This window comes from Buteo buteo, chromosome 5, assembly GCF_964188355.1.
Source record: "Buteo buteo chromosome 5, bButBut1.hap1.1, whole genome shotgun sequence".
Lineage (NCBI taxonomy): Eukaryota > Metazoa > Chordata > Aves > Accipitriformes > Accipitridae > Buteo > Buteo buteo.
Window position 1 is genome coordinate 15,225,085 of NC_134175.1, and position 27,895 is coordinate 15,252,979.

General features: G+C 41.6%; 1 protein-coding gene across 4 annotated transcripts in view; it reads left to right on the forward strand.

Moving 5' to 3' along the window:
- Nucleotides 1-27,895, forward strand: part of ERBB4 (erb-b2 receptor tyrosine kinase 4) — a 662,107-nt gene that overhangs the window by 431,722 nt on the left and 202,490 nt on the right. For all 4 annotated transcript variants that reach the window (XM_075027921.1, XM_075027923.1, XM_075027919.1 and 1 more), the window contains exons 4-5: nucleotides 4,891-5,025; nucleotides 25,496-25,561. In XM_075027921.1, the coding sequence (XP_074884022.1) occupies nucleotides 4,891-5,025; nucleotides 25,496-25,561 (201 nt within the window). The remainder of the gene's footprint in view (nucleotides 1-4,890; nucleotides 5,026-25,495; nucleotides 25,562-27,895) is intronic.

Here is a 27,895-nt window from a genome sequence, read left to right on the forward strand (position 1 = left end):
ATTCACTTCAGAATGGGTGGCAAAAGACCTTGGAGCTACTCCTTTGCTCAGAGCACCGGCTGCAGCCCTAGTGCCAAAATGGGAGATTGTGGTACTCTTAAGTGTGGCCATCAGTACCTTACAAGAAGGCATCCAAAATTGTCTTGACACCTTAAGGAAATCTTTTACCAATGAAAGCTAGAGGGACTTTTGCTTCAAAATCCCCCTTTGTAACTCTGCGTCCTTGAGCAGCGTAGAAGTCCAAGGGTAACATTTGCTGCCAGCATGGCACAGTAGGTATTTCAGGCAGCAGCTGATAGAGCTGAGTGCTCTGCTGCCTGTCCCAGGCAGCAGTGTTGTACTTAGACTAACAATTTTCCAATGTCACAAAAAATTGTTTTAGAAGACAAGAATACTCTCCCCAAAATGGTATTTAAAATACATTCCACTGTGCGCAATCCTTTTGAGTGCTGCTTTAGCAGGAACTAGCTTCTTTCTTCACAGTAGAAATTACAAAATTGACTAGGAGACTTGTCATTCTCCTTCCTCCTCCAGCCTCAGAAAGAGCTGAGCAAAGAGGCACCTCAGGTGTTGCATGCAGGAAAAGAAAGCTCTTTTTGCCTGGTTTCCTTTGCTAGCTCATCTGCATAGGCAGAGGTGCCTGCCTTTCTCCTCCTGTTTATTGTTTAACTTTATCTCTCACTTCCAGTGCTGTAAATTAAAATGAGATGATGACTTGATGATGATGAGTTCGTTTTACAGTAACTGTATCGTATATTGATTACATTTTTGCTTCATTTGCTTAACATGTAACAAGGTTTATTAGGACTTTCCAGGCATCGTTCTTGCTAAGAGAGGGCAGGGAAGTGCAAAATGCATTTGAGTTGAAGTCAGTGAAGCCAATGCATCTGTGCTGATTTACACATGCTGAGGACTCAGCATAAAGAAAAGCAGGATAGCAGGTTGGAACAGGAAGGTAGAAAGGGAATGAATCTGGATCCCACAGAGCAGGAAGAGTCAAGCACCAGTACTTTAAAGATTGTACTAAACTTTGAACTCAGGGTTATTAATATCTGTAAGAGCCCATCTTTGATATTAGTACTCAGGTTTATTAGTGCCTCACTGCATGAATAGACCTGTAAACTTTAATCCTGTCACCTATGAAAAATGTTACAGTGCAGGGCAAAAAAAAGTTTCTGCATCATGTTTTGGGGGAAGAGCAGCAGGAACAGCGCTTATTATTCAGTGATGAGGGAAGTCAGAGCATTCTCCATGTTTGCTTTTAATAAAACACAGGGAAAGCTATCAGCTTTCCTTACAGTATAGAGGGGACACGACACTTTCTGTTTACTTTTATGCTGAAAAAAGTCCTTCTCCAGAAATTGAAAACTATTAGGATTACTTTTAGAGTGAGGTGCTGCCTGCTACACAAGAATGCCTCAAAGTTCCTAGCAGAAAAGAAAATTTGATAGGTATTGTCATGAGTGAATTTTGCCAGTGGCAGGTGTTCAGATGCACTGATAGTGACACTGTTTGGAATTGTGTGCAAGTGTTTAAGAAGCTATGAATGTAGATTTTACAGTTTTTCGTGGCTTGTTAGATATTATTTTTAATCAAAATCTGGGCCATAATGGATTAGGTAATCCTCTATAGCTGGGACAACACAGAGAAATCATCACTAGTCATGTTTTCAAGTGTTCTTCTAAGTCCCACTTTTTCCCCAGAGCAGAATTGCTAACAGATGCTCCATGGGTTTTTTCAGGGATCGTAAGAATATCATACAGACAGATCATTGCTATATCTCTAATCTGGACTCTTTTCTGTATAAGATTATTATTATTGTTGTTGTTTTCATTTTTAAGCCCCTTTTCAATGAAAAGCCAAGCTTTTAAACCAGAGATTTCTAAGAAATAGTAATACTCTGAACTGATTAATATGGTGGAAGGATGTATTTACAGATGATCCTTTATCTAACATGTTCTTTTCTTGGGGGCTACCTCCTCTACATGCTATGGCCTGTAAACCCTGAAATTTAAAAAAAATAAAATAATGCAGTAATTCCTTCCTTGTTGTTTGTCAACTTGAACATTCCCACTACAGCTTTTAAAGGTTTTATTGGGAGATGAGGACTATCAGATGACCTTAATCATTGCTACCGTAGTCAAGATTTACTCTTAATGTCTCTGTGAGAAGTGTGATACTCCTGACTGTATAGCACCACTTAATGTCATTCTAAGGTGACATTAGTAACTAACCTTCAACATTTCTTTGCTGAGGCTTGAATCTCTGTATTGGTTTTGTGTGGCAAGGTTTTGGTAGTGGGGGGGGGTTACAGGGGTGGCTTCTGTAAGAAGCTGCTGGAAGCTTCCCCTGTGTTTGAGAGAGAGCCCATACCAGCCAGCTCTAAGATGGACCTGCTGCCAGCCAAGGCCGAGCCAATCAGCGATAGTGGTAATGCCTCTGTGATAACATTTTTAAGAAGGAAAAAACGTTGGGATGGAGAGAAACAGCCACCGGAGAGAGGAGTGAGAACATGTAAGAGAAACAACCCCGCGGACACCAAGGTCAGTGAAGAAGGAGGGGGAGGAGATGGTCCAGGCGCTGGAGCGGAGATTCCCCTGCAGCCCGTGGTGAAGACCATGGTGAGGCAGGCTGTCCCCCTGTGGTCCACGGAGGTCCACGGTGGAGCAGATATCCACCTGCAGCCCGTGGAGGACCCCACGCCGGAGCAGGTGGGTTCCCGAAGGAGGCTGTGACCCCGTGGGAAGCTCGTGCTGGAGCAGGTTCCTGGCAGGACCTGTGGATCTGTGGAGAGAGGAGCCCACGGAGCAGGTTTTTCTGGCAGGACTTGTGACCCCATGGGGGACCCACGCTGGAGCAGTGTGCTCCTGAAGGACTGCACACCGTGGAAAGGACCCACATTGGAGCAGTTCGTGAAGAACTGCAGCCCGTGGGAATGGCCCACGTTGGAGAAGTTCATGAAGGACTGTCTCCTGTGGGAGGGACCCCACGCTGGAGCAGGGGAAGAGTGTGATGAGCCCTCGTCCTGAGGAGGTGAAGCGGCAGAAAATAACATGTGATGACTGTAAACCCCATCCCCGTCTCCCTGTGTCGCTGGGGGGGCTTGGTGGAGAAATCTGGGAGTGAAGTTGTGCCCAGGAAGAAGGGAGGGGTGGAGGGAAGGTGTTCTGAGATTTGGTTTTATTTCTCATTACCTTACTCTGGTTGATTTGTAATAAATTGAGTTAATTTTCCCTAAGCTGAGTCTGTTTTGCCCGTGACGGTAATTAGTGAATGATCTCTCCTGTCCTTATCTCAACCCGCAAGTTTTTTGTTATATTTTTCTCTCCCCTGTCCAGCTGAGGATGGGGGAGCAATAGAACAGCTTTGGTGGGCATTTGGCATCCAGCCAGGGTCAACCCATCACAATCTCTTGTCACTAGGCTGTGCAGGAGGTTTTAGCTGCATAACTCCTGTTAACTTTAGTGAAAGTCACATGGATTATCCTCTGCTTTGGAAATACAAGAGCCAGGTTAAGTAGAGAAATTGTGAATTTGAACAAGAGTTTAGAGGGTAAAAAAACAAGTTATTGCTTCAGAGAAAACCCTTGTGCTACAACCAACAACTGTAAGATCATTTTCACGTTGAGATTTGACAAATCAAGTCTTTAAAGATAGGGCAACAAGCCATTTTTTTAAACAAACTGATATAAACGTGAAAATTAAAAAAAAAAAAACCACAAAAAAACCCAAACTTTCATCTGCTCAGAAACTATCTCCCTTCAACACAGAGCTTCCAGCAAGGCATTGACATAATGGTAGTTTTGGATCACAGTATTTGAGTATTTCGGATCATGATATTACAGCAGCACAGTCTGATCAGAAAACGTGCTTTTCCAGCCATTGTGATGACTGGACCCTTCTCATGTACTGTGGGCTCAGAAGATTCCTACCCCAGAAAAGCATGTTAGTTTATTGTATGTTTGTCCTGGTTTCAGCTGGGATAGAGTTAACTGTCTTCCTAATAGCTGGTACAGTGCTATGTTTTGAGTTCAGTATGTGAAGAATGTTGATAACACTGATGTTTTCAGTTGTTGCTCAGTAGTGTTTAGACTATAGTCAAGGATTTTTCAGCTTCTCATGCCCAGCCAGGGCACCTGACCCAAACTGGCCAACGGTGTATTCCATACCATGTGACATCCCATCTAGTTTAGGAACTGGGAAGGGGGGGGCAGGGAATCGCCGCTCGGGGACTGGCTGGGTGTCGGTCGGCGGGTGGTGAGCAATTGCCCTGCGCATCATTTGTACATTTCAATCCTTTTATTACTACTGTTGTCATTTTATTAGTGTTATCATTATCATTATTAGTTTCTTCTTTTCTGTTCTATTAAACCGTTCTTATCTCAACCCACGAGTTTTACTTCTTTTCCCGATTTTCTCCCCCATCCCACTGGATGGGGGGGAGTGAGTGAGCAGCTGCGTGGTGCTTAGTTGCTGGCTGGTGTTAAACCACGACAATGTTTTAAGTGTTCATACAGATTAATAAAATACAGCATAGTGTGGTTGATTGCTTGTGTTTTTAAAGTCAGCTAAGTCTTGAAGGTTATTTTACCCACAAATAACAGTACTGTTCCATCCTTGATTACACTGGAACAACGGGTAAATCCAGTAACCTATCTAGCAACTGTGTGGTTGTCTTCATCAGGTTTCTTCTGCACATAAATAAATGGTTCCTGTTTACAAATACTGTAAGCTACTTGCCCTCCAGTTTTCAGAGTATTAAGTGAGATTACAGTGAGAATTTTTTGCATTTAAATTTCATGCCCTCTGTCTCCAGTACACAGAGCAGCAATAGATTTAATCAGCTCTATGTCTAAAGTCTTACAAGTATGTTCTCTTGTCTTTTATGCAGAAATACTGAACGGAGGGGTGTATGTTGGCCAGAACAAATTTCTTTGCTTCGCAGACACCATTCATTGGCAGGATATCGTGCGTAACCCCTGGGCCTCCAACTTCACTTTGGTTCCAATGAATGGCAGCTCAGGATGTAAGTACCTTGTCATGCACTCAGCATGAAACAGTATAAATATGACCACAAGTTTTCCCTGATCCTCTGTTATGAAGAATTGTATTTGTAAATTTTCCCTGCATTCTTCACTGCGTTCTTCAAAGTTCGTACACTGCTTGTAGGAATATTTAGTCTAATCTTAAAAACACTTCAGCTGTAGAGAGTATTTGTGAACGTCATACATTTTCTGAACTTTCTCTCATCTGTTTTCTCTCTTCTGCATATTCTTTTTTCTATTTATGGCTAAAGCCACTGTGCTGCTGTGGAAGCACAGACATTGTTGTTTGCTTTGCATTTGTTCCTGCTGCTCAGGTTGGTCCTTGAGTCACGATGGTCTGTCTATGGCATCATAATTAGCTGCTGGAGTAATTATGGTACAAGCTCACAGATATTCTGACTTTAGATGAGAAATGAACGTTGGAGAAATAGTTATCCTGTTGTCTTGTGTGTAGAAAGAGAGAATTTGCAGAGGATGGGGTGCTCTTCACAATATAGCCAATACTTTTCTGTTTTTAATATGTTCTCTCTATTTTAATGCTCTCAATTTCAAACTTGGAGTATGTATGTACTTTGATTAATTTGTTTAATCCGTTTCTCTATTTCCCTTCCCTAGAGTTATTTACCTTCAGTAGTATTTTGATGATTCTTGCAGCAATAATGAATTCTAGTGAATGGTGGTGACAGTGATACAAAGTGTGTAGGTAAAATATTCCATAATATAGTAAAGTGCATTCAAAATGAACCATGCTATTAAACTGTACCCTCATAATGTATCAATATTGAAATTCAGGTGTAGGCTAGGAAGAAGTTTGTATCTGATGTCAGAAGTGACACCACAGCAGACATATTGTTCTGAGCATTCTGGATATAGGGACATTCTGGATTGCTTACCATATCCTAAGGTGTCCCTCAAGGATGTATAAATGCCTGATTGCCTCTTTAGCTTCTGCTACAGCCAAGAGATAACTCAGTTCTTCAGTTGTATGTTAGGAATTCAGAGAAAAAAAAATAATAATTAGACTCTGGGTAAAAACCATTTGATGAGTCCCCATAATTTCTAAGCAGCAAGTTGTTTTTAACCAAGTGCTTTGTGGTATAATAGTTTTTATATAAAGCTGACTTGCTTTTGTATATCTCACCTGATACCCTCAAAACCAGAGCACAGCTACTTGAGATAGGGCTTCTTCCGGAAGCCTGCCAAACTCCACTGCTCCTCAATCTTCCAACTCCAGAGCTGAGGCTTGTCTCTTCTGCCTTCTGGCTGGAAACCTGACATAGTTGTAATGCAGCCAGCTATCTTATTTGCATATTAAAAAACCTCATCGCTGGTGATGATCAGCTCTAAGCAGAACCGATAAAACCTTTGAAGGTTAGGGAATGCCTGTACCCTTTTATGAGTCATTACTTCAACAAGAAAAAGACTTGGTTGTTACTCTGTTTTGTTCAGTTATTGGGTTTTCTTTTAACCTTTGTCAGTTCTTCAAGACAAATGCTTCTGCAACACCAAGGTAATAAGCTCTTTTAAAAAAGCAACCAACATCAATACTATCTTTTTGAGATAATAAAAGTTTTACTGGTGACTCCAGAGGAATCAGAACAAGGGCAGTGCTGAGTACTTTTGGAATCACACCCTGAAAGTAATAAAGGCAAATATTAGCTCCCACAGCAAGATGAAAGAATGTATGTGCCTAAGTCCAGTTTTCTTAAAACAGTTTTTCATTCCTTTTGAGGTGTTTTGACACAATTTGTGCTTTGCCATTTGTGCTTGATGAACCTGTTAAACAGCATTCTTTCAATGATGATTGAGAGCTATGTACCAAGGCAGCTGCATCAATATAGCCAACCAAACTTTACTTTATTTTTCCTTACTTGGGATGGAGCAGAGCGCAGTTGAACTGTATTTAATGTAATAAACATAAGTGTTCCTTCTCCAAGAAACTGTATTCCATCTCAATACTATTCATGAGTTCATGAGTCCTGTGAAATTTGATTAAGTTAGCTAATCCAAACCATTTCTGTCTTCACAACTTACATAGGTGAAAATCTAAACCCCATCATACAGAAAGCCAACAAATGGCTAAAATGGTTTAACAAAGGTGTTAAGGCTTTGGGAAACAAAGAATTCAGGTACAGAGAAGTCACCATTTAAAATAACCTAAAATTATATAGCTGTCTGTGTGTGAGTGTGTGTGCGCGCACACACAAGCGCATGCATATGTATTACGCACACACACACATAGTGTGTGTGTATATATATAAAAAGCCTTCCAATGAAATCACTCAAATATGGAACCTTATTACTACCTGTCAAGAGGTAGGAGAAAGGGAATGTGCTACACTGGTAGTTTACAAAAGAATTAAGACAAGTTTTTTGTACTGGTACAGAAAGAACTTGGAGAAATGAACATTGAATTATAACCCTAGAATGGAAATCAGTATAGAGTATCATTAAATAAGGTATATGCTTCTCAAATTTGGCTCACATGTCACTTTTCATAATCTGCTAGGCAGTGTGGGTGCTTGCTGGGCCCAGCGTTTCTATTTCTCCACTGCTGCAAATGATGCTCAGTGCATTACAAGTCTTTGGTACTTTTCTGCATAGACTGTGACTCATACTTTTTTAGATCCAGCATGTATATGTATTTACTGTTTATTCTATATGACTGTATTCAGTTGCCTGAAGTCTCAAGTGCCTCCTATCAAATGCAAATCTTAGCTAAGTCCATTGGAACTGAGTAAGTACACATTGCTTGGCATTATTGAGAATATCCTAAGTGCAAGAGATTGTCAAGGAAAGCCCTCTGGGACTTTCCATGTCAGAGTATCTTGAAAAGAATGAGTGGGTTTTACTGCTTATCTAAAAACCTTTAGAGGAGAGGGAGAAGGTCTGTCAAAGAGGCTGCATCAATCTGGGAATGTAAACCAACCAAACCTTCTGTGTCAAGCTCAACAAAGTCCATACTAGCAGTAATCTAGGAAAGTCTGTGTAAATGTCTGTTCTTGTAAGACCCGGGTAGATGCATTGGCCTATGTGCCATATTTAGCAGCTGGCAGGACTGGAGGGTGGCTTATGCCCCAGGAATTGTTAGGGGTGTTCCACTGTGACTACCTCAGTAGTGCTCCCTGGCAGAGAATATTTTGGGGACAAAAGGCTGCAAACTGCCATGAGTGTCAGAATCAGATACTTCATCATTCGAGCAAGTCCTAAAGCCTAAACCACAGTTTGGTGTTTTGGCATCGCTAGTGTTGTTTCCAACCATCAGTAGCAGACGTAAAATCTCCCCCAAGGTGTCTACTTGTCTAAAAGAACAAGGGCCCACCTTCAGAGAAGAGCCGAACACTTGCTGGGTTTTTGCCAATGCCAGAGTGGACTCCAGCAGGTTGCTATAAATGCACTGTTGTACTGGGAGCACCTGTGCATCAGCGTGTGCGTGTGCTCAGGGCTCAGCTGTGCTCCTTGTTCATCTTCCCCCATGAGGGAGCCCACACTGCAAGCTGCCGGTGCTGCTCTCTTCCCCAGCCAGACAGAAGACCTGATAATGGTCCCACTTCAGGGATAATTTCACTTGCAACCCTCCCTGCTGCTTCAAGGCAATCAGCAGATGAGGAAGACAAAAGGGCGGAGTGAAATGAAGATGCTTTGAAATAAAATCAGTCCCCTGCCTCTGTGCTTGTTTCACACCTTGGATCTGCCAACTTTGGCAATCCCCTTCATTTACATCAGTGCTAGACAGAAGAGAATATGGCCAGTGAACTCTGGGAATAAAGCTTTTCTGATTCCCATCTTTGCAGGCTTTCATTGTCACATCACTATTAAGAAACCAGCTGAAAAGGCCATGGCATCTTAACCACTATGATAGAAATGCTGCAGACATATGAATCTTAAGTGCTTCTTCTCCTTTCTTCTTTTTCTTTAGCCTGAAATGCATCCTACCCATTGCTTCATGTTCTGATCAAACACATGCAGAAAAGCTCGTGTTAGAGGCCTTTGAATTATACGGTCTTACTGTTAAGATGAATACAGCCAGTGACTGCCAGCACAGGGCTCAGCCTCTACTGCTGAAATGTAATAAGCAAATGTTGTAGCAGGGACCACGCATACTTCAACTCTCCAAGGACAGATACCTCTGTGCCTGGCATTTTGACTTGTATGCTGAAATAATACTAGTATTTACTGTTTGCAGAGCCTTCCCATACTGGTATCTTGTAGCTGAAGCTTCTAAAATTGATTGTAATTTGAAAGCTGAAGCTTCTAAAATTAATTGTAATTTGAAAGTAGCCTTCTCTTCCATTTACCTGAAATCAACGAAATCAGCCTGGGGTTTTTAAGCTGGGCATCTTGCAGTGGGAATCTCAAAAGTGCTTAACTGTCTAAGGAACAAAATTTTCCCTTTAGGTGTATGTTACTGAATTTTTTTCTGCAATGCTGAAAATCTGTTTTCTCTCCTTCCAAAAATAAGACGTGAATTCAAGCATTAGCCAATCATGCTAAAGCCACGCTTTGCAAGAGCATGTTCCCCTGTTATCACATCCACTTGTTGGATTTAGTCCCGTAACTGAAGAGCTAGAGCTTTGCCCTTCAGAGCTAGAAACCTGAGGTACAGTTCTCAGTGATGGTGCAGGAAATAAAGCAGGAAATAAAGATTAGAATTCTTGCCTAAAATGCCTCTAGATTGGTAGACAACTCCACTCTGACCAGCTTTGGGGAAAGTCTGGTGAAAACCTGGCTGCTTTGATCTGTCTCCTCGATGGTCTCCTTGATTTTGTTGTTAGCAGGAACTGGACTAGCCCCCTCTTTGTACCAGGTGAGCTCTTTTGCAGGATTTGACAAGAACTGTAGTATTAAATCAGAATTTTCAGTAAAGCTTTACTTGGAGATTTTGTTTCACAGAAAAGCCTGAAGGGTTTGAATTATGCGTTGAGGTTGCTTGCATAGCTAATAGCATAGGTTCAAATAAATCAATGATGCATTTAAAAATACTGAAACTGTATGGATGCATGTTCATGATGGAGTTTGGGTAATACAGATCAAAAAATTACTTTCCATTTTCAAGATTAAAAAAAAAAATAGCACTGCTTTTCAAGAAATTATTCAAGAAAAATGCAGGACTGCGTGTTGGCATGTGCCCAGAGTTGTGAAAACTGAACTCTGTGAAAGTTAAGCCCATTTTAAAGTATACTTCTGAACTGAAATTTCTGCACAGACTCTGAAGTACAGTGAGATCTGTAGAGAAATTTCCCTTGACTTGATCTGGCTTTTTGACTGAGCCCGTCAGCTGTGAAAAAAGCTGGAATTTTTGGCAAGACATTTTTTCAAGCAGATCAACTTCAGTTACTTGCTATTCAGAACATAGTACTCCTTTGTCATTGCTTTCTATCTAATTGCACCTAGTAATGTAAAAACACTTTCTCCATTGTTACATGATGCACAGGGAGAAAAGGCTTGGTCTTCAGCTCTGTACCTGTGGTTCAATAAATCCCATGATGTATTCAAAGGAAACACTGCTTTAAAATATCTTCCCTCCTTTTTACCTATTGATTCCTAGATTTTTCAAGGGCAAAAGAAGCCTTGAAACATCATTAGCTCTGATTTCCTGCATGCAGAGGCCCTGAAGTATCATCTTGTTGTCTGGCGTTGAGCTCAGTAACTTTCCTAATGACAGCATATCTTCCAACCTGGCTTTGCGTTTCAGAAGCAGTCCCAGCCCCAGTGTGGCTGGAGCTCCCGCAGCCCCTGGGTGGGTGAGCGTTGGGCTTCAGTCCTCTGTACACTCTCCTGGTACTGGTCTGAAACTTTGCAGAAGTGCAGCCATCCCTCAAGAAGTTGGTTACTTCCCTAGTATTAAAAGAAATAATACTAGCTGCCTTTATTTCTGATTTGAACACAGTTTTAAATTGCAAATGTTGTTGCATCTTACACCTCCTCCAGCTAGCTCAAAGAGCTCTCTCGTTAGCCAGCATTTTCTCCCTGCAGAAATGGCATGTACCGTGTAATCAGCTCACCTCCTGATCTTTTTTTCATAAGCTGAAATAGATAGAGGGTCTCATATCTCTCACAGTGAGGAATTTCTTTCCAGCCCCACAATAATTTTAGTTGCTTGTCCTTGTAAAATATCTGTATTTTTCAATGTGCTTTTAGAAGGTGGAAACCAAAGTGTTTATAGTGTTTTATTACTGATTTAACCAATATCCTGTAGAAGTAAAAATTGTATTCTTTGTGTTTCAGCTTCACATGAGGAACCTGGTATTCAGGCAGTTCTGACATCTGTGTGTTTTAGAGACTCCCTGTTTTCCAGAAAATGCCCGTATGCTTTATTCCAAAATACGCAATCTTATGTTTGGCTGTATAAAAGACATTTGGTGTGAATGAGTCCAGCTTACCCACCAGTCTGGCTAACTCTAATACTGGCAGCTCTTCACTGTAATTTGCTGGGATTTCAGTCTTCCTGTCATCTGTACATTTTATTGCCTGGGATTTTTTAATAATTTCTAAACCTTTGGCTGGAATATTAAAAAGCATCAGTCCTGTGATGATCCCTGGGGAACCACACCCCAACTGTATTATAATTGCTCATTTACAGCTACTTTTGGAGAGCCCCCAATTACCTGGCTCTTAATGCATTTTTCATGTGTTTTATTAATATTGAAACATAGAGACAAATCTAATTAAATGTTTACCATTTAGCCCGTGCTTTGCATTTTAATTAAAGGAACAGAAAACAGACTAGCCAGCTGCACAGTTGCTTATGAAGTCAGCTCTCTGTTCTCCTGGTGCAGGTAATCCAGGCTGTGATTGAACTTACCTGGGTGCAGGTGTGTTTGGAAGCATTATAGCTCAGTTTGACACACTTATCTCTGTATAGTGTGTATTTGGTTGATGTGAGTCAGTGCTGGCTCCATATTCTTTTGTGGGGTTGTTTTTTTCCTTTCTTCATTTTCTCTGTCACACTGTCTTTGTGAGTTGCTTTATTTAGGTTAACCTGCTATCCCATTGGCCCTGATAACTGAGAGTTTGCTGGGCCATATTCTACTGCAAGTTTTCCCACATGCTAGCAAAAGGAGTAATAGAGTTTCTAAAAAGAGACTTCTTTAAAATATTGGAGAAATTGGAACAATTTGGTAGAAACTTAATTTAGTAGAAATGTCTCTTTATGTCAGACTACTTTAAGGCCAAAAGTTCCTTACTTATTTTTTTAATTGGTATAGGAGAAAATCAGCCACATGAATACAGGAACTTTCAGCATACACAGTATATTCTCATAGTGTGTTTCACAAAAAGCATAAGCTGATGTTTGCATGGAATCTTGTATAAGTGTTAAGCTTTGTTCTCCACTGGGTGTTAACAGTCTGTGTTTGGAGTTGCTGGCAAGGGATGTAGGTGAATTTGTGTACAGCCATTTGTTGCATCTACAGAATGAGGTCTGATGGGTAGCCAGTCTGTTGATTTAATGCTCAGTAGTGACCTTGTAATTCTTCACAGAGCACAGTAACTCATTTTTTGTACCAGTACTGGCAATATTAGGAAAGGATCATTTTTACACATAGTGACTTATCTGGAAATTTATACTCGGGTCAAACCATTGGGTATTTAATTCTGAAGTAACTATGTGATAGTTATGAAAAATAGGGATTCCTCAGATCCTTGCAATCTCTCCCAAAAGTCCCAAACTTCTGCCAGTTCTCAGTTACTCTGTGGCTAAATTGTAGAAAATGCTACACATGGGCGCACCAGTGTTTCCAGCTGGACCATCCAAAATGCTCTTGCGCAGGACCAGTTGGGAAACCACGCTCATGAAGTGGGGGGTTGTTGTGGTTTAACCCCAGCCAGCAACTAAGCACCACGCAGCCGCTCACTCACTCCCCCCCACCCAGTGGGATGGGGGAGAAAATTGGGAAAAGAAGCAAAACCTGTGGGTTGAGATAAAAACGGTTTAATAGAACAGAAAAGAAGAAACTAATAATGATAATGATAACACTAATAAAACGACAACAGCAATAATAAAAGGATTGGAATGCACAAATGATGCACAGGGCAATTGCTCACCACCCACCGACCGACACCCACCTAGTCCCCGAGTGGTGATTCCTTGCCCCTACTCCCCAGTTCCTAAACTAGATGTGGTGTCTCATGGTATGGAATACCCTGTTGGCCAGTTTGGGTCAGGTGCCCTGGCTCTGTCCTGTGCCAACTTCTTGTGTCCCTCCAACTTTCTCACTGGCTGGGGATGAGAAGCTGAAAAATCCTTGACTTTAGTCTAAACACTACTTAGCAACAACTGAAAACATCAGTGTTACCAACATTCTTCTCATACTGAACTCAAAACATAGCACTGTACCAGCTACTAGGAAGACAGTTAACTCTATCCCAGCTGAAACCAGGACAGGGGTCTTGGATCAGAGCGGGAGGGAGGACGGAGTCCTTTCCCTCTGGTGTAAAAATGTCATTGCTTCGTAAAGATTCGGGACAGCTGAATGCAGTATAAGTACAAGGAAAGCTTTCCTTTAAACCAGTGGATGCTCCTCTGTAAGTCAACCCCCCAGCCCTCAGTACCAAGACACGGGTGATATAACCACTTTTTGTCCAGTTACTCCTGCAAGATATTTTGTGCTTTTTCAAAGCACAAGGATTTTGCTCTACAGAAGGCCAGAGTAACAGCAGTATATTTATGTATGCTGGCAAAAAAAAGAGGAAAGTGACTAATTCATGCTTAAAGTCAACTTTCAGAATAGCTAGTGTATCATTTCTGTGTACATGCAAATTGGAAACTACCTATAGAGAAAATGGCATTCCAGAAAGTATACCCTGAATTCATTCATTATTGCAGAGTTTGTTAAATTATAACCTTTCATTGAGGTTATTACTTGAAGTTCAGTTAACATTTTAAATGTATGTTTGGAGACCAGCAAACGGGGCCTCCACAGACAGGTGGTCTCAGTACAGAATATGTTCCCTGCCGCCAGTGTCACCATGGCAAAGCCAGGAGGAGAAGCTGTTCTTTCTGATAAAAAGCCACAAATAACTAAACCATTTTGTGAAAGCTCCTTCCATGTAGAAACCACTTCATGGGCTTGCAGCATTGCATTTTAGCAGCAGTTACAGTTTCATGGATATCTCAGTTGGAAAGAAAATTTATATCAGAGCTGAATATAGACAGCCAGGAAGTCCCACAACTGCCTTTTGTTCAGCGCATGTGGAGGTTGCTTTTCCTACTATTAAGGAACCTCTAGTCAGGACAGAATTCATTTATTTTCCTGGAACTGAAAGACAAATATAGCAATAGAAGAAACTGATTTTAAAGAATAGTTTTTGCCAAGCATATGTAGCTGAAGATGGAGGAATACATGAAATCCAGTGATATAATGAACTTGTTTTGCATTAGTATAGCAAGCTGAACTGCTTGAAGTTGCCCGTAATGTTTTTCCTCAACCCAGAACAGCATGTTTTGAATAAAAGGGAATCAGTTTAGTTTCCTTATAAATACCTTTAACCAGCATTTTCAGAAGGGATTTGTCAATTGGTGAATGCCCTTGAAACAGATTTGAAAAGCAGGCAGATATGGAATTTAATGGAAATACAATGCCTCTAACTGTTGAGTTCACTGAATAAAAAGTAAGTAACAAACACGAGTATACCTGGCTAATACGAATAAATAATGCCGTGAGGGACAGAACTCCTTAGGCTGTCAGAGCCTAATCCAGGGATCTAGCAAGGGAACTGCTACAAAGCTGGGGATCTTTAGGAGTCATAGACACAGAAAGGGCACTGATAAAGCCAGCATTAACAGTTTCTGAAGAACTTCTGACGTGGGCATCTCTTTGCAGTGAGATATATATTTTTCAAAAAGATAAACAAAAAATGCCCAACCCCAAAACCAACCCCCTCCCTGCCAAAGTGCTGACCTGTTCTGAGTATCTTCCTTCCTTCTTATAGCAGTTAGAGGATGAAAGTCACCCACCAACTGACACAGGTAACCATGCTGATGTATAAAAATACTACAAAGTGGCACTAGTTCTGTAGCTACAGAATTTAAGTAGTGCTGCATGTAGTAGTGTGTGGCAACTGTTGGTAAATGCTTATCTTTAATGGCAACCTGTCTGTGTATAACATACTACTGTGTACCACTTGTTTATAAGCAGATTGGTGTTTAAGCAGTATATTGCAAAAGGGAGAGATTTTCAGTTTAAATTGAAGTGTCCCTTTCCATTATAAGCAGCTTGCTTTATCTCAAACACCAATGTTTCTTGAAAGTAGGAAATAAACCCCAAATATTCCGAATATTTAAAATAGTCCAATTGAATGGTAATTGGCAGATTTGTAGTGAGTGGGTGGGTGGGTGGAATTGGTCTTTCACAGCAAGCTCCAGCTGCTCTAGCTAGCTGCCTTTGAAGAGCTGCTTAGGGAAGGAGGAAGAAAAGAAGGACTATAAAATCAGCTGCTTAATTGCATCTACTGGTTCTTGAAGATGCTGTGTGCTTCCCACCCTTTTGAAGTTGTTTGTTAGATCTGCAAGATGCACGTTCCAGCTACCAGCTCAGAGTGGGCTGGGTTGGTGCTGCTGCGCAGGGCATGAGGGTAGGTGTATTGCTCACAGGCAGTGGGTGGGTGCAATGTTGGGACTAGCCAGCTGGCATCACGATGGGCTTCTCCTGACAGACTGTTCTGTTGCTTGCAAAAAACACAAAACCACCCCAAACCTTTATTGCTATCATATCTGCATTTTTTTAAGGATTTTGTTACACATGCCTGTTTTGGCAGAAATTCTCAGAACTGTCACTAAAGTTCCTGTCCTACTTTTGTGGACAGCCTGACTAAGGAGCTCTGGCCCCTGGTCTGCTCAAACCCAGGGCTGTTTCAGGGGCTTCTGTCTGATCCCTTCACACCTCCTTTAGGGAAGAAGACAGTGTGGTGGCTTCAAATGAAGCTGAGTGACTAGAAGAGAAGTTTCTGTCTGCTAAGCAATGGACAAGGTGTAACGGACAAGGAAGTAGCAAAGCAAAAAAGAAGAGTGTATTTTATGCTCTTGCAATCCCTCATGCTTTCTGTCCCTGTGTGTAGGATCTCCACATTCATATCTCCTTGGGTTCACATCTCAAAATCTTCTTTCTGATCCTCATGTGGGAACTTGTAATTGACTTTCAAAAACTGATAAAAGCCATGATCAGTGAAGTGTTCTGGCATAGGGGAAATGTTGGGAATATTTGCAGAGTAAAATACTTAATCCAGGGGTTTTAAGTGGTTTTATACGAATCGCTACATATGAAAACAACTTCGTACTGAACTCATCGCATTACACCTACATGATAGTCACAGAATGTCCACAGCATTACCTCTCTGCAGACCTCTTGATAGCTGAAGATTATCCAGGAAATTGCAGTCTGAAATTTGTTTGTATTATTATTTTCATTAGCAAACACTGAATCTAAATACTAGAGTATGTGCCTAAGCATTGTTTTCCAACAGAGAAAGGGCTTCTGTTGTCCAAGTATTGTTTCGTAATAATCAGTTTTGTTTCTAATAGCCAGAGATACATTTTGAATATGCAATTACATTTGAATAAGCATATTATGATACTTATCCAAAGTTTGTCTAAAACTGGACTCCAGATTTCATGGACTCCAGAAAAGGGGGAGTTCTTTTCTAGTATTTCCATCTAATTGAGTCAAAAGTTGGTTAGAACATTAGTACACCTAACTGCACCCAGCCAGACTCTAGGAATATTACATGACATCAGGAAAAAGTAAAATTAATTTTAAAAGCCACTTCAATTTCGCCTTCTTGTTTCCTTTCTTTGAGGTTTTTACTTTGTTTAAAAAATGAAAACTGTATGCCCCTCTGTTCAAACTTTATTACTGATTTGGCAGCATTACAGGAACATTATTACAGGACATTATTTTGACTTATGTGGTATTGACTGACTTAATCTGTTTGAAGGGTGGAGGAGTTGGTATTACACAAGCACAAGAACACCCCCAGCTTTGGTACTTACTTTTCAGTGTGTCTTTGAGTTTGTTGAGAAACTCCTTTGAAAATTTGCTCTAACAGTGCAGAGATTTCTCACCCAGTGTTACACATTGTGTCCAAAAAAGAAACCTTTATCTGCATCCTTCAGTTCTCAGCCAAGATTATGCATCAGGCAATAAGTCTGCTGCTTCACCTAATGACAGATATCTGTCTTAAGATTTATTACAGGCACTGATACACAGGTGCACTTGTGATTGCTGTGTTCAGTAAGAGTCACTGCTGCTTGGCTTGTTGTGGTTTTTAATTTCATGTGTTGTCACACCACAAACAGAAGCACCTGTTGCTGTGAGCCAGAATAAAAAGCACCTGGGCTGAGAGCTAATGGGCAGTATTTTAGGGCAAGGAAGGATGTGGGTGTTGCAGTGTTAGACATTGCAGTGGCTGCTTCTTAGATACAAAATTCATGTGCTTCCAGACACCCCTATTCAGAGGAGGGAGCCCATTAAAATAGTACCTGCCAGGAGCAAACCAGGGGGGAAATTCTGAAATGAATACAAAGGCATAGAAGATGTTGGCTTTTTATGGTCTCTGCCTGCTGGGAATCTGCAGTGCATACTTGTCTGCTGCCTTCCCCTCACAGACCTGTCTTCTGCTCACACTCAAATTTCCTCAATAAGAAATTCCCTTTATGAAATACATTAGCAGTTCAGGCGTTCCCCAGGACATGGGGGAGCAACGTTCAGTTTCCTACCTTGCCTGAAGGCATTCAAATCTGTACCTCCTATCTCCCACTTCCCAGTGGAAACTGCCCCAGGTTGGTCTGAGTTGGGGTCTTTTCTACTCCTTCTTTTGAAATTCTGAATAGTAAGTAATCATCAGTCAGATACAGAAATAGTCCTAGGGGCATGGATTGATATTTAGATGTACCCCTTCTCCAGTGATCATAACCACTGAGCTGTGGGGCATGAACCCAAGGATGGTTGCATGCTGTGTCCAGCTCTCTCCCTTCAGGGCCGGTGAGTTCCCCTTGCCATCGGGAGAGCTATCATAGGGAGGGATGACTGCCTGCTCTGTGCTCTCCCCTTCCAGAGAAGAGCCTGTAGACTGTTTCTTGGGTTGCTGTCCTGGGAGGCGAGAGTCTTCATCACAGTAAGCAGAGGAGAAACCGGAGATCATGACCCCACATCCGAGTTGAGTGTTAACATCTGCAGAGGGTGGAACATCACCCTCTCCTTCCGCACAGAGGAAAGGGAAAATAAGAGCTACATCTGTATTGAAGGATCCAGGGTTGCTGTGATCCATGTGTTTTAAGGATGGTCCATATGAGGGAAGGTGTTTCATTTTGACCCCAGTGTAGACCCCCATTAGGGACCAAGCTGCTCTGCTGTTCAGGAACAGAGGTCCTGCTGCAAGTGTGCGAGGATGGGCAGTTATCTATGGCTTATTGGAGGGGAATATATTTTTTTAACAATAATGGTTACAAGGAAAGATTCCTGAGGGCTTGTTGTTTTTGATGAGCCTGCCAAGCAGCAGGTATGACTTGACCTATCCTTTTAGCCTTCTGGCTGTGTCTCCCCATTTGCTCAGGATCCCTGTGTGTGTGTGTTCAGAAAGGCATTTGATGCTGATTGGAACTAATTCACCACCACAGTGGGGGGAATTCACTTACATTGGTCTGTGCTAACAGCTATAAGCAGTGATAATTAATAGCTCCTAATTGCTTAATCAGTGTGAAGTTTTAGACTATGTCATATATGAAGGTTTTATTTTGTGTAGATGACTAAACCCCCAATTAATGCATTGAGTCGTATAGGCTTACCAGTGCTGTCTGCTCCAAGTGGAGAAAAATAACCAGTGTCTTCATTACCCCCCTGAAGTCCCTTTCCGTAGTCATTACTGCGGCCTGAAGACATTTTTCTGTAGCAGCTGAAGTAACGTTACAGTGAGCTTCCTATCAGCTCAGAGCTGTCAGCGTTAAATATGAATCCACCGGCCTGAGCCTGTTCGGTGCTGCTGACATGCTCTTCTTGACTTTCCATTTATTCCTTTACCTCTGGTGGCCAATCTCTCTTAAAATCAAAACTGTCTGCCACCAGCGTATCTAGCGATACTCTGTAATTTCGCAGTTCTCAACAGATCCCTGGTCCCTCTGCGCACACGAGGCTTGTCTCCATCCCACATTACTCAAGAAAATGTGTCCCCCTTTGGTATTCAGGTTTTGTTTTCTTGAGTGCTGGTTCGGTTTTCTCTCTGTTCCCTCTCCTCACTCTCCCTCACACTGTCCCTGTATCTCTTATCATGCCTGTCTTTCAGGGCATATCTCTTGGATTGTTTTCATTTCCCAGACCTATTTTCCATGCCAGTTTCTTTTCAGCTGCCTGTGCCTGAGTCCCTCTCCATTTGTGTGCATCTCTCTTCTTATCTACTGAGGAAGATGAGGGGAAGATAGAGGCCTAGGATGGCAGAATTGGAAGTCCCTATTGGAAGCAAACGTTAGAAGGAGTTTGCTTTCACTGATATTGAGCACCTGTGGTCCCCGGATGCACCCACCTGGCAGTTAGGGGGTGGGCACTAGAAAAATTTGACTTATGGATGATGGTAGCATCCACAAAAGGTGCTGTGCTTTTTCCACACTGTAAGTATTCAACATTGATGAACACTATGCGAGTTTTCACTATAAAGGGATCCTGTTAATATTTGTGCAGGGTACCTCTATTGGGCATGGAGACTTCGAGGTAGAAGCAACGACACAGATATGAGACAGAAAGGTGAGCTGAAATGCTGCCATTTACAACAACAGAAGTAACAATATCAGTGCAGGTACGGCTTGTTAAAGAAAAGCTTGAATTTTATGGGACTAATCCCATGCTGGAAAACTATTTCGTGTTACATCCCGAGGTAAACTCAGCTGACATCAGTGAAAGCAACCTAGTTCAATAGCAGGAGAGGAATTGACCCTTAGATTTCTGTATCCCATAATGCTTCTACAGAGAGTAAGAGAAAATAAGCACTAGATACTTCTGTAAGAAGCTTTCTTCTTTTACAGAAAGTTTTACTTTCTCTTGCTATATGTGTCTTTTCTGCCATAAAGAAATGAAATCCTGAAAAGTGTGAGTCTTTGTTAGGTAATTAACTTTCAAATCAATAGAAGAGATCTGAAAGCTAGCACAGGGCTGGTAGAAAATGCAAAATGATTTTTACTTAGCAAAGAAGTGTGAATGAATGAATGAATGACAATAGGAATAGACAGACAAGGACAGGGAAAGCATTACAGCCTGATAAAAGCAGAACAATCCTTCACAACAATAGTATCTTTAATTCTCATTAATGCTGTGCTGTGGTGTTTGAGTTATATTTTGATTTTGTTATCTCTTCATACATAAAACTAAGGAGTTTTAGCTGCCTAGAAAAAACACGCAAGCATATTTAAACCTTCTGTCCCATTTAAGCAATGGAAAGAAGAGACTGGGACTCTTACTGCAGAGAATACCTGGAACTTCTTGGACCTTAGGGCTAGTTACGTCTAGAAACATCTAGATGGCATCTCTAGCATTTTTGTAGGAGTGAATTTTTGAGGCAAAAGATGAGTTCATAAATAGCTTACAGAAGCTAATAAATGATTTATAGGTGTTTTGATAGTTAATCAATTATTTTAGACTGTTAGATAAATAAAGAGGCTGCTTATAACCATGGCTTGTAAACATCAAAGCCACTTTATTTGGGGTGTGTTTTATTCGCACTTTAGTATCAGTGTGTTGCAGATATGCTAACATTTATTAATGATTTATTAACCTGATAGAAACCATCTGTAAATGCAAGCTTTGTGCAAAGTGAGGTCACTTGATGTCTTATTTCTGCTTTCCTTCTCCTGCTGAGAGAGGTCTGCTTGATGCAGCTGGCATAGCTGATGGGGAAGAAGCAGTGTTTCTCCTCTGTACTACACTGAGCTGAGAGCTAAGAGGAGGACTTCATTTTACATGTATTGTCAGTAACTTAATCCTTTGCAGTTTTACTGTTCCTGAAGTAATAAAGTCAGTCTGGAGCCAAAGGAAAGCCCTTCTCAATTCTCAGGAAAGCACAAGGATGAAGTAACCTTGGTCTTTCCCAAGCTAGTGAGGAAATGTTTTCTGCTGGTGACTTTCCCCAGCTGGGAGAGCAGAAGCATCTCCCACAAATAAAACTCTATCCTGGAAGTTACAACAATGATACTCTGTACCAGAGTCCATAATGAAGATCTGTTGCAGTAGTATTGGCCAAGGGAAGACGAGTCCAGGAGATGAGCCATTGGTTTTCCGCATGAAATTTGCCAAAGCAAAATTAATTCTTACGTTCCAGTGGGAATCTGCCCTTTCTAAACTTAGATTTCATAACAAGCCCTGTAAAATTACGTAAGCCTCCCTTTAACTCCTTCCCTCCTCCTCTGCAATCTAATGAAAAAAATGTCATCGTGTATGCAAAACAATGCTACTATTCAGGAGCAGAAATATGCTCTAGCATCACACCTGTAATGGGGCAGGAGATTTTTCCAGGTTCTTCCTCATCTCACTTAGAAAAGAAAAAAAAACCCGTTTTTTCTAATATGCCTTCACTAATGTGCAAGAATTAAGTGAATGGGCAAGGTAGCGCTTACAAGGTAGAGCCCTGCAGAAATTTTTTTTTGGCCAAATTCCAGCTAATTCTTGAATCACTATTTGATTGTAATAAGAACATACATGATGAGTTGTTGCAGATGGGCTGTTTTACTGCTGCTGAGTGTTCCTAGGTCCCACCGATTGCCACCAGGACTTTAGGACATTTAGCATCTTTTGATGTCAAGGACTAGTGGATGAAGGATTCTACCTCTTTACTCACTGCTGCATCAAAACAAAAGGAAGAACACTTCTGCAGTTTCATGGTTTGCCATTTCTTTGTTAGTTATTTCTTTTAGCCTTAACTGCTGTATGTTGGAGAGGTTTAGAATATTTCAGAGACACAAGGAATAACAGGAATAATTTATTTTATACCACAAATCATTTGCTAATTTTTTTCTCAAATCTGTCAGCTCCCTACAATCTAAAAATCCTAAGAAATACATACAGAAAGATCTTTAAAAAGTAGTATAATTATTCCAAGGACATCATCAGTCTTAGGGCCAATAGATTTATTATTGTTTAAGCCTGATGCACAAATCTAATCGTGAGACCTGTTCCTCACATGAATGCTCTGTATGGTCCCAACTACTTATGTTGACTTCCATGGGACTATTTTTGTGTTAGATTTACAGAGCTGATCTTTAATGGGTAGCAATCCGTCCTTATTACAATGGGGAAAAACAGGTGAAATACTGAGTTATGTGAGGGCAGAATCTGGACCAGTTCATACTGAGAGCAAAGAAAGTTATTTTTCTTTTTAAACAAACAAACCAATATAGACACACTATTTGGAGGGATTTTTTTTTTTAGTTTTTAATTCTCAGTATATTTGACCTTCAAAAGGACATGTAACAATGCAATTCAGAGGTGTGCTGCCTACAAGCTCAGCTCCTTGTTGTGTCTGTGCAGCTAAGAAAAGTGAAAACAATGAAACAGACCCTTTTGAGTTCCCAATGAGAAAAAAGGAAACCAGCAGCCTTTTCTTGCTTTATTGTTAAATATCTCTATTTAAATGCAAATGATCATCTGACACTCCAAAAAAAGTCATGTACCAGGAAGCAGACATGCAGGTTAAAAAAAAAAATTAAAATTATTTTTGAAGATGCTGGATTGCTTTTATTTCCAGGAGGAATAGAGGTGGCTGAATACATTTTTGTTTGCATACCGAGGATCAGCTCAGCATGTAGAAGTTTTGAATACGAAGATTTTTATTTTAAATGTAGCTTTTGTAGAAGTGTGGGTGGAGTCCCCAGTTAGAGATCACTTGGAGGGATGCTTGAAGTTTCTTCTGTGTTATCTCACTGTATGTATTGCAGTGGAAAGCCCAGTGCATACAGTATGTTTTGGAAGGCAATAGAATTGAGGGATGGAAAGAGGAAGAAGCAGCCGAACTGCTGCCTTATTCTGCCTCAGGAATATGTGGTTACAAGTGATCTGTGCAGTGCTTTATACTGCATCTTGCTGCAAGACCTCTGGCTTTCTTCCTAAACTCCAGATCCCTTAAGCTAGCCAGGCATGAGACTTGACCACAAGGAAGGATCAGGCATAAAATAGAGTATTGCAAGAGGAGGCTTTGTTGTTCATGGGTTGCAGTTCCTCCCGAGCTGTCCCCAGCAAGGACACTCCAGCTCAGGTGAGGAACAAGCAAAGCAAGTGGTGGAAAGGTTATCTGGATGTACATCTAGGGCCATACTCTTTCTCCTTCCCGCTTCTTCTGTTGGTCAGGGATAGCCAGTTTATAAAACCCAGTTCCTGGGGATCATTTTTATTCAGCTGAGTGAGCACCAAAATCAACAAACTGTATCTTATCAAGCCTCCTCTGTTAAAACTCTTCCTTTAGTTTGCTGTTTACCTCACCTTCTTTTTAAACTTCCATTCTTATAAATGAATAGGGATTTATTTGCTTTCTGCACAGGGTTCCAGCAGTCTCTTAATAATCATAATAATCATTATTACTGATTAAAGTTGCATTATTCATGCCAGATGGAGTCCCCTCCCTGTCAGCCAGAATGAGTTTGCTTTATGTAGTTATAGTACATTTGTGATCTAAATAAACAGATGGCAGAATGTGACAGCAAATTATGTGCTGGTGATGTCAGCAACAACACTTCCCAAGTATAATTGCTTTAAATGAACATGAGTGCAGCAAGGAGCTGGTAGTTTTAACAAGGTAGTTGGCATACAGTGTGGTAATTACCATACAACATCATCAGTAGCGCCGTGAATGCTGTGCAAGTGCTGAGGGAAGAACGCTAGCTTTGAAAAAGTAGTGACAGAAAGTCCGACTTTACACAATTGTCACAGTGGGTTTGCTCAGCTGTATAATGTCTCGTAAGTATAAGCACACTGCTGAAAGAGGAGCAGTGTTTTATTTTGGGGTGATCCAACCTTAGCTGAGAGACATTTTGCACTTTCTCCAACACTATCTCCCATCAGAGCATGTGAGAAGTATTTAATTTAGTGTAATGGAGCAGTGTTAACAGCAGCTGCTGCTAATACAGGGACTGAAAGGTAAGCTTCTGGATCAGGTTCAAAGGGGAGACTGGCTTAATAGAATCTCAGCAGTATTCAGTGATGAATAAAAGTTTAATCAAAGATGAGGTTAGGTTTCTGTTGTCAAAAGCGCAGCGATAAGGACTCTGCATAGTCTTCAACAATGCTTACTTTGGGTTTCTCAGATCATCCCTTCAGGTCTGGCTGGGTGTAAAGGGCTTGGCTGCCTACACCTCAGGCACTGCCACACCTGGGTTTTAGCAGCTAGCGTGCTGTAAGGCAGGCTCTCTGTGTGTACTCTGGAAACATTCAGGAGGGAGAAGCACTAAGAGCAGGAGTGTAACTGAGCTCTGGCCACATCTGGATAGGAACTGCGGAGTGAGGTCTCCGTTCACTCACAGTCAGGACTGGTGAGGAACTGAGTGTTTTCTCAAATAACCTAAGATGTAGCCAGAGAAAAATGAGCCCGTTCTTCTGCCTGCTTTCCATTTCCTCGCACAGTGGTCAGCATTTAGCCATGAAATGGGAGATGTGAATTCAACTCCCTCTTCAGTCCAAGCGGGTTTCAGTCACTAATTACTAGGTAGTTTGTAAAAGCTACCATTGCTAACTCTTCCTCCTCCATCTGTATTTCACAATGAAAGCACCTACAGTTCCTTCTCTCAAGGGACTAAACTAGTCAGCATGTAGAAGGACAATGTAGAGCATCACCTCTAGGTTCTGAAGGAACATGAGTTTCCTTGAGAAGCTCAACCACAGGCAATTAGAGAACCAGCAGCCAGAAAGGGAAAGGTCCTGTAAGCTTAGCTGTTACTGGGGTTAAATGGTTGCACAGGGCACATTTCCTTTACCATGATATTGGACATGAAGACTATGCAAGCTTTTTGGGGAGAGGGGTGGCTTTTAATCAAAGGCATTGAGTGTATTGCCCCACTGTTCAGATGAAATTGAACATGAGATAGATAGATATCCTTTCTAGCACAGCCATCTCTTCTCCTGTGGAAGAATGAGTGGGTCTTACATAGGACATACAGAGCAATAGTAATATCACTAGGTGATGAAATTGTTCTTCAGTCCTCCAGACTTGTTCATCTTTTTTTGTTTTAAAATATCCCAGTCATTGTACATAGCAGGGAGGTATTTATGGTATAGGGCACTTAGAAAAGTAGCCAAATTTCATATATGTTTGACACCAATTCTGGCTATTTATCTGGGCCTTTTTACAGGCACTGTTTCAACCTTGGTAAAGCATAAAAAACCCTCCAAAGATAAGATGGACCCTCCTCTTCAGCAGTTGCTGGATGTTGAAGAAATGAAAGGAAGCCACATTGCTAATCTCTCCCTCTTTCTGTCTGTCCTGCAGGTGGTCGATGCCACAAGTCCTGCACAGGCCGATGCTGGGGACCCACAGAGAATCACTGCCAGACCTGTAAGTATGCAAGACTCAGAAACAAAGGACTGAAAAATGATGTAACAGGGATCCTGCTTTTTTTAATTGTGGAGGGATACTATAAATTCTGGTTTTAGTGTAATTCTAAAATATTTGATATTTTTTTCTGTATGTTTTTACCAACAGATGATCTACTTTTTTTTCCACCCGTGTGAATCTATGTTTTTCTTTCCTCCCTTGTGCTTTCTAAAAATGCTTAAGCTAACTTGAATTAGCTTTTCACTTCTTGACAGCAACACAGAGCATGGCTCCTGAGAATATTGATGGTTATTTTGGAATACACTGAAATGAATACTTCAGGAATAGAAAAAACTACAAGGCAGATTTGGAGATCTTTAATGATGGCCTGATGCTGCAAATTCCTAATGCCAAAATACTCTTTAATTTCAGTGGGAGCCTGGGAATATTAGTTATGTTGCAGAATTATTCTCTTTATAATAACTTTGGAATGTATTTCAGTTGTACTGAAAGAAAGAATAATAAGGTTTTTGTGAAGGAAGTAGTAAGTGAAGGGTTGTTCACAATGTCTGTCTGTCCTCTTGAATTTAGAGAGTATTAAAATGAATAAAAAAGAACTATATCGAGAGACTTTCTTCCTTGCATGCTTTCAGCTCCTTCAGGTAGGCACTAAAGAGCTAGAAGTGCAGTCACAATATTAGCAAATATAAGAGAGCAGAAAATTGAGAGCTGCCTTTTCCTACAAGTTTGCCCCCCTCCCCCCCCTTAAGGGAATAGAACTATCCTTTACATTTCCTTTCTTTGAAATTTAGGAGGGTGGAAATTGGTTGCCTTTACTGGAGTCACTCTTCATAGGAAATGAAACAGTTGCTGATATCTCCCCCAGAGAGCACTGCTCTAGCTTGTACTTATTTCCTTGGCTGAGTTGTAGATAGGAGGAGGGGATTGTGACAAATTAACGGCTATCAAGTGAGCACACCAACTAACTCTCTCAGCTGATGATAGCTCAATGTCATCTGCCTTTTTTGTTGGAAATACTAAGAACAGTGCAACTATGCCTTTTTTTTTTTTTTTTTGACTACTTGGAGTACAAGATAAGAGGAAATTAGAAACGGCGGACAGCTTGACATGAACGTTTTACGAGTGAGCACAAGCAGGAAATCCAAGCTGACCTCCTGTCCATGGCAAAGCAAGGGGCACAGGCAACAGAGCTTTGCACCTGCAGAGGCTCTGCCACCTTGCCAGGTGCTGCTTTTCATTAAGGAGCATCAGCTGATGTTGCTGGTAAAGCTGATGACAGTTACAGCTCCGCTAAAATTAATATGTTCTTATATTATTGTTTCATATTGAGCTTTATCTGTGGGTGTGACTAAAAACGCTTTAGGACAGGTTGTAGGAATAACTGTATAATGAACCAGGTACAGTGATGCTAAGCAGATTCTTCTTTCTCTGAATCGAGTTGATACGTTTCCTTCCTTTGCTGGCAGTCTGTATGAGAGCCCCAAAGAAGTCAGTGCTCAGAAAGTCTCCTTACATCAAGGTTATGTGCTGGAATAGGTAATGGAAAGGAACTTAAACCCTAGCTGACCAAATCATTTTATATCTGTGATGGGTTGACCCTGGCTGGACGCCAGGTGCCCACCAAAGCCATTCTATCGCTCCCCCTCCTCAGCTGGACAGGGGAGAGAAAAAATATAACAAAGAGCTTGCGGGTTGAGATAAGGACAGGAGAGATCATTCACCAATTACTGTCACGGGCAAAACAGACTCAGTTTGGGGAAAATTAACTCAATTTATTACAAATCAACCAGAGTAAGGTAATGAGAAATAAAACCAAATCTCAGAACACCTTCCCTCCACCCCTCCCTTCTTCCTGGGCACAACTTCACTCCCGGATTCTCTACCAACCCCCCCAGCGGCACAGGGGGACGGGGATGGGGTTTACAGTCGTCACACGTTATTTTCTGCCGCTTCATCCTCCTCAGGGCGAGGGCTCATCACACTCTTCCCCTGCTCCAGCATGAGGTCCCTCCCACGGGAGACAGTCCTCCACGAACTTCTCCAACGTGGGCCATTCCCACGGGCTGCAGTTCTTCATGAACTGCTCCAACGTGGGTCCTTTCCACGGTGTGCAGTCCTTCAGGAGCACACTGCTCCAGTGTGGGTTCCCCACGGGGTCACAAGTCCTGCCAGAAAAACCTGCTCCGTGGGCTCCTCTCTCCACAGATCCACAGGTCCTGCCAGGAACCTGCTCCAGCACGAGCTTCCCATGGGGTCACAGCCTCCTTCGGGAACCCACCTGCTCCGGCGTGGGGTCCTCCACGGGCTGCAGGTGGATATCTGCTCCACTGTGGA